Below are 7,572 nucleotides of genomic sequence, written 5' to 3'. Positions count from 1 at the left end.
ATACCAAGCAAAGGCCATTTTGTAAACATTACTATTAGTTATCTTTAAAGAACGACCTTATAGACTGTCGATGTGCCGGAAAATACAGTAACAAACATCCTCTATTGACAACAAAAGCATGAAATGTCTGTCTTGAAAAGCAAAAGAGTTAATCATAAACGAAGAGAATACATATTATATGATAAATGGAAGTGAAAATCTTTAAAAACGTTGTTTTTAAAAAAAAGGATTAGTGTATCGTTTATACAAAAAGTGTTATTCTTACTGTCATGGTTTCTTTGAGAACAGAAAAGCCTTGCTTTGACCCTTTTCCGATTGTGAACGTATAATTCTCTTGGAGAACTCTGTCAAATGCTGACGTGTACTGTCGCAGGGAGGACGGTTGATAATCCTCTTCGTCTTCCTTCCGGATAGCCAGAATAAACATGGAAAGAATTTCATCTAGCTCGGACATTGGAATTTCGTGAATCTTCCTGCTTTCATTTTTTTAGTTACGCCTTGTTTCCGTCAACTATTCTCATTGTGTCTTTTTTTTCGTCAGTGTTAAACTCTTTAACAGATTCTAAATTGACATCAACAAAACGCGTAACGTCATCACATGTCTCAAGAGCTTGACAATGTGTATCCATTTCTTCTTGCTCAGAAATCGCTACAGTTTCATTACTTTCTACATGAGTGACAGCAGTGAACATTTCATCTTTTTTTCTCAGACATTTTCATTGTGATTGCGGCGTATTCAGAAATTTGTGAATCAGCCATTAAAGTTACTACCAGCTTCTTCAAATGATTCATCAAAAATAGGGTCAAACGAAAATTCTTCTTTAAACACTTTTACATCTATTCCTGTTGCATTTTGTAGTTGAATATCTATAGATTGAAGTCACTGTCTGACATTTTTACCAGGTGTTTTAGCTTAAGAAATTTTCTTGAATAATTTACTGTATTCTATGGTCTTGTTGTTGATTTGTTGTTTGCAGACGATAGATGATTTAAGTTTTTATGTTGATATATTATTAAGCATATATTTGTTACTGTTTTCAAGGAATTGGTATTGGAAAATATATTTGATAAAACCTTTAACAAAAAAAAAAATTCAGTAATTAAACTTTTCACTAAACTTGCAGAAAAACTTATTTGATTACATTGTTCATATTATGTATTATACCAGATTTATATAGCGCCCTTTTCATGATAAACACGTTCGAATGCGTTTTATAATAGCAAACGCAGTCTCACAGGGCGCGAAATTCATCCTCTGCTGGTACAGACACAGAGCGATCTGACCAGAGGGACAGAGTGAGATAAAAACCCCAGAACAAATAGAGAGAAATCCTTTTTAGATACAGGCCTGTATTATTCAATGATATAAGCAGCTTCAGTCAAAAAGTAGCCCGTCAATGTGGGAGGAGCTAAATTCTGATATCAGGTTGGCCTGATATAAAAGAAATATCAGGCAAGTGATACCAGGCACTTTGCATAGTAGTTACATGATAAATATTAGAAGTATGTAAGCATTTTGTCAATTGATGATAAAATTTGTGAAAAGATCACTCGGAAGCATAAACCGCAACCAAGCATAGAGATAAGGTGCCCGCTTAATGTGCGGGAGGTCGGGTGTTCACTCCCTTTCCACATCATAACAAAAACGTGAAAAGTGGCACTAGTAGCTACCTCTCCTGGCGCTCACCATTAATAGGTTTTGGTTTTTTGTTGGGTTTAACGTCGCACCGAAACAGTTATAGGTCATATGGTGACTTTCCAGCTTTGATGGTGGATGAAAGCCCCAGGTTCCCCTCCGTGCATTATTTCATCACGAGTGGGTACTTTGGTAGAACCACCGACCTTCCCTAAGCCAGCTGGATGGCTTCCTCGCATGACGAATTCAACGCCCCGAGAGAGGCTCGAACCCACATCGGTGAGGGGCAAGTGATTTGAAGTCAGCGACCTTAACCACTCGGCCACGGAGGCCCCCCATTAATTGGTAGCTCTAGGACAGGGAAGCCTTGTACCATTGTAATGTGTCTGGATGGGTTATCATGTTACATTTCTATGGCGTGTTAATTCAGTGAGACAGCATTAGTACGTTGGAATTTGTACAAGTTGCTTCTAGAATACACCGTTGTTTATATGAAAGTCACTTAATCCGAACACAATGTATGTTCATTTCTAGTACAACGAGTAGAAGTTAATACGGCTGTTTATTGTCTTTCCTTATGGCATCTTGATTAAAAATGTAATTTGTTATCTGCTCATCATTTAAATGATCTTTTCTGTTAAAGCAAGTCAGACTCGCGCGTTGTAACTAGCTCTATGTTACTTCGCTTCTTTTTATCTGGATAAATACTTAAAAAAAGTCATACCAGAGTGCTGCAATCATGTACATGCACTAAAAAATCAGTGCACTAATAAATGAATTCTACAATTATCAATATTTGGTTGGATTTATGCGTTCAATTAATTTCCTTATAGCACAGCACTTGGACTTCTTCTTGACTGTATTGATTCTGTTGTATCGTGTAGTTAAATCAACGTTATTTCATGTTAAAGATCCACTCAATCTAGTCCTTGTGGCAGGGGAAGCATTTTGTGCGTTTCATTACATTTCACTGAATACATTTTATCTTGACTTTTCGAAAAAAGTAGAGCTATTGCACTAAATAACGGTCAGATGAGTATCGCTAATGTTATAAATATTAAGAGCCTTGTACTTGCCAAATACAGCATTCATCTACCACCATGATAAATTCTAAGCTTTATCAGGATAATAGATTTAATTGTTTTACGCTAAACGTTATAAAGGTACATACCTTATTAGCTGTACACTATTTCTTATAGTGTACTTCTTACTTACGTAAAAAAATGCACATTGATACGCTACAGACAGTGAAACTAAATCGGGACTCATTATAGTTGTTTGCCTTTTAAACTCCATGACATCATTTCTGTTTTCCGCATTGTTTCATCACAGGCGGACACTGCGTAGACCCACCGACAATTGAATTGCTCCATGACATGAAAGATTCTACACCCAAAACGAGGCTTGAACCTACATTGGTTAGTGGGAAGTGGGTGACCTGAAAAGCGAGAAGTAGCTAGCGATATCAGATCGCGTGCGTCATGCTGAGCAATAAGAAAGGTCCTTAAAGCCTGTCTGTCATTTTTGTAACATTGTTTTTTTCATTTTGAATGTAGAAGTTAAGTGATAGTGCGATTATTCCAGCTTTTGTTGGCGGAGGAATACGCCAGGTGCCCCTCCCGCCTTTACTGTTCTTTTCTAACGCACACCTATTAATCTTATACAGCCAGCTATTATACATTGAATTCTTTTGTCTTGTAGGAAATAGAGAAGAACATTTCGTTCTTGAAAATACTAACAGACCGACCATTACTGTCACCAAACTACACGTTTTCGATAATTATTGTTTGAAACTTAGAGCATCATGGTCGTTACGAAGGAATGACATATTTATTCCCTTCTGTTTTAGTCTTCTGTTTTAGTCTTCTGTTCACAAACAATAATCCATACATTGAAAAACGCTGCACGCACGTTTTATATCTGCTTTGTACATTCTTGTCTTCTTGAAATATTGACACCGCTTTGCGCATTCCTTCTGATTTAACATATTAAGTAGGACTTTCAAAGTAATAGTGTTGTGTTTACATGTGTATCTACCACGCCTCTTAAAGGGCAAGGAATGCCTGACAATAAGTTAATTTTAATATGGAAGCCATCCTCAAGCCTTTCATAACGTTCAAAGAATTTTTAAAATCGGACCACTGTTGAAAAAGATATGGCAGCTTGAATTCATACACATAACTGTTTGTTGCTGATTTGTTATAGTTAATTATAATTGTTTTAATCAACATAACACTGACTGTTATGTTGATTAACGTAACTACAAAAGAAAACGAAAATTGAATCAAACTATGAAAGGTTTGTTGAATAGTTAAGAATTGAAAGTTCTTGAATATTTACTGTTAGCAATATATTTAGGAATTAAGTTATGTAATATTTGCCGTTATCAATACGACATGCTACACCACGTAAATAAACGTGTTTGTTTTATAGTGTATTTCGAAACGATTCCTTGTTCAATCAAACCGAAAGAGTATAAAACATAAACAATACAGTGCTTTGTCTATTATATTGAGCCATCGGCAGCAATAGCGATATCGTCAATTTGATAACAAGTCATTTACAAAGCCAGCTGAATTGCTTCACGCCTCATGGTTGCGACTGTTATTTCAATGCTCTGGTAGATAACTTGTCAGGTGACGTAAACTGTCCAGTGATTGGCACTAGAAAAAAAATATGACACTGATGTATATTTTTACACTCAATGACTTTAATAATAAAGCGCCACATCTGAACAAACTGACAAAAGTAAATTTTCCTAAGGTATCAAACTGGTTCTATTGGGCTGGTTCTTCATTTCGAACTCGGCTACCCTGCCCTTGCAACAGTCTTTCGTATTAGTACTGATTAAGTTCATGCCTGTACGCCTTCGATCCGACTGCCTATCTCTTTGGGACACCAACCTCTGATGTGCGCATACCTCAGTTCTCACTATGATAACTGCCGCGATGGGTGCAAGCCTCATTGCCTTTCGGTCGTGGTCGCCGCGGCCGGGGTCGCCAGCTAGTTGTGATAGACTGAGCGGGATTGCCCCCTTTTTGCCAAAGAATTTAGTAGTGTATATGTAAATTTTATTTAATTCATACTTGTATGTTATAATACCTTTTAGCTCATGTTGTTGAATGAATAAATAATAATCTTATCTACCATGCCATGTTTTGTTGGTTTCTTTAAATGTATAAAATATTTGTAATAACTAATAAATAATGTCATTATGTTGTAATAACTAAGGCCTAACCTCCGCTCGTGAAGCCCGTGTAAATATCTGTAATGTGGTCTGTTTAACTTGTAACGCCGATCAAAGATGCATGAAATGTCCGTTTAGTGTTAGTATACAGAAATTTCTGAATAATCTTTGATCTTGTTTCGTTATTGCGCGTCAGTAAAATAGTTTAAGAAAAATCACTGTTGACATGAATGAACGTATATAATATTTATTCTAAATAGACGTTTAAATTGACACACTGTTGGGATTTTCGTAAAAAATGTTGTCCATGAGTTTTTAATCGACTTAGGAAGTAAAACCATCAATTTTATTAGATATGTGGCACTAGAAACAAGGAACATGAGACTAATGTATACTTTACACCCAATGACTGCAAAAGAGCCTCATCTGAAGTCAGTTGAATTGCTTCACGCGTTGTAATTGCAACTGTCATTTCAATGTTTTAGTAGATAGCTTGCATGTGCACGAGCTCCTCGTCTGAATTAAAATATCGCATATAACGTATGAAAGCAACATATTTGATCAGATTAAAAAAAAGATAAATATTATCCGTAAGTATTGACCTGGCACTCATTAATCTTCGCCGATATTTTCGGGCGTTTTCGTTATTTTACGTATTACCAATGGTTATTTATATCATCAAGAAATCTATATTTTGCCGAAATAATTAATATGGTATAGTAATGGTGCGCTGGCGTAGTTGTAAATTGTTTGCCTTCTGCGCACGTAATCATGGGATCGAATTTGATTTGTTTCATTCCATTTTTTTTATTTCACTGAAATTTTATCTCTTTTGCCTTATTCTTATATCAATTTATGTACCTTATTTAACGTTTCTTAATTGTGTTTTTATCATTATTTCATTATTTTTGTATTCGCAATATAATATTTATTTTCATAAACAGTACAAAACAACAGAAGTTCTGCTTATTCCATTTCGCTGGCGGTATCAGTTGTGCTACCCATACTGGCTGTGTCAGTGCTACTTCCTTCAATATAATAAGTCGTGTCATCTGCCAGGTTAATGACAATTCTATTCTGATGATTACCTGTGTAATGATCGCATGCCATCATCTTTTCTATCGCCTTCTCGACGTGATCACAGGCGTTTCTCCATCTATCCTCCCCAATCCGCATAGGCAGCGTTGGTTAGATTCAGTGTGTCATCAAGTCTGAAATGATGGAAAGGCACACATATGTATAAGCAACGCAAGTGTAAAATTAAAGGGTTACATTTTCTTAAATGCTAACAGTGAAAATTTTTCGTCTGATATTATACTAACCTAAAAGTAAAATTCCGATGGCGAACAAGGATCTTTAACTGGCTCCAAATCAACTCTATGGCATTGAAATCAGGATGGTAAGGCGGGAGACGCAGGACTTCATGACCATGACGTCGTATGATCTGGTCCACGGAGTATGATGGTTCTAGTTTATGCAGTCTGCACAGATCAAGAAGTTGTGGTTTCAACAAGCCGTCGTCAAAGGCAATGTTCTGTTTTCGAAGCCATTCCTGAAAAATGACAAAAAGACAAAGTATTTCAAAGTGCAAAATACAATTGAAAAAAAAAAGATTATTTCTTATTACACGGATTTATTTCAAGTTTAATCAATTACAATGTACCTTAATTTCCTGCTTCCTAGAACTAGAAGTCGGGAACTTCTCTGCTTGCATTGAGTGGTAACTTGCGTTTTCCATCACGATCGCACTGGGGCTATGTAGATTTGGAAGTAGCTTTTCTTTCAACCATTTCGTAAAGTTTTGCCCGTTCATTTCATGGTGATAGTCTCCAGATGAGGATGATGCTTTGTACACCAGTTGAGCTCCTTTGATAAAACCGTTGCGGCTTTCGGCATGAACAACAAGCAACCGTTGTCCGCGGTTACAAGGAGGTATAACACCCGGCAGGTCATCCCGTTGCCAACATCTTTTGGCGGTAAAGGCTGTGTCGATCCAGGTTTCGTCCATGTAAACAAGACAGTATCCCTTGTCTTCCAGCTCTTTCTTCTTAGCATAAAATGCCAGTCGCTGTCTCACAATGGAGGGCTTCTCTATAAGAACCTTTCTGTTATCGGTTGTTCTTTTCCATACGAAACCCATCTTCCGCAGCGTTTTACGTAGCAACCATCTACTGCCTGGGAAACCAATTTCTGTTTTTAGAACTGTCAAAAGATTCTTCAAAGTCGGCAGCTGACGGCTATACGTGTAAAATTCATGAATCTTGTTCCTTATGACAGACTCGTCAAAACCATCAACGGGTTTGTATGGTGCTCGTTTCGAACGCTCTTTCCACAGTCTGTAAATTGTTCGTCTGCTGACGCCAGTTGCTTGGATTGTCCGTTGAATAATTGAACGTTTGTCCGGTCCTGGATTTTTCTTGAAGTACTCGGACACGTTGGTGACAAATAATTCGTCTTTAGATCTAAGATGTTTTAAAGATTTTTTATTCGACATTTTCAAAACGGCGCAGTGTCATGTACATAGAAGAATGTCGAATACTACTGCATTCCTTTACATGAATGAACCACAAAGTCATGATAAGTGTGGTAATTTTCCCGCCTAATAAATTTACAAAAAAAAACAAGAAAAAAAAAAAAAGATGGCCAGACGTAGGGCTCGAACACGCAACCCCGAGATTGCTTGTCCTAGAGGTTGCCCTTACTGCTATTTTCCCATGTGACGTACTATCAGTTAAGATGTATATATATA

General features: G+C 36.9%; 1 protein-coding gene across 1 annotated transcript; it reads right to left on the bottom strand.

Annotated features, from left to right (window-relative positions):
* Positions 1-491: 491 nt before the first annotated feature.
* LOC128555879 (uncharacterized) lies at positions 492-7,317 on the bottom strand. Its single transcript, XM_053539666.1, has 4 exons — positions 6,487-7,317; positions 6,146-6,375; positions 3,877-3,896; positions 492-667 (listed from the first exon to the last, which is right to left on the bottom strand). The coding sequence occupies exons 1-4, from the start codon at positions 7,315-7,317 to the stop codon at positions 492-494; spliced, it is 1,257 nt and encodes a 418-aa protein (XP_053395641.1).
* Positions 7,318-7,572: the final 255 nt, after the last annotated feature.

This window comes from Mercenaria mercenaria, chromosome 3 (assembly GCF_021730395.1).
Source record: "Mercenaria mercenaria strain notata chromosome 3, MADL_Memer_1, whole genome shotgun sequence".
In the NCBI taxonomy this organism is placed as follows: domain Eukaryota; kingdom Metazoa; phylum Mollusca; class Bivalvia; order Venerida; family Veneridae; genus Mercenaria; species Mercenaria mercenaria.
Note: the sequence above shows the minus strand (reverse complement) of the source record. Positions and strands in the feature narration are given on the sequence as shown.

Coding starts and splice junctions, on each gene's coding strand:
- LOC128555879 (XM_053539666.1), bottom strand. CDS start 7,317: ATGTCGAATAAAAAATCTTTAAAACATCTTAGATCTAAAGACGAATTA. Junction 3,897..6,145: donor CATCGGAATTTTACTTTTAG/GTTAGTATAATA, acceptor TTTCTTTTGTAG/TTACGTTAATCAACATAACA. Junction 668..3,876: donor TTACGTTAATCAACATAACA/GTCAGTGTTATG, acceptor TCACTCATGTAG/AAAGTAATGAAACTGTAGCG.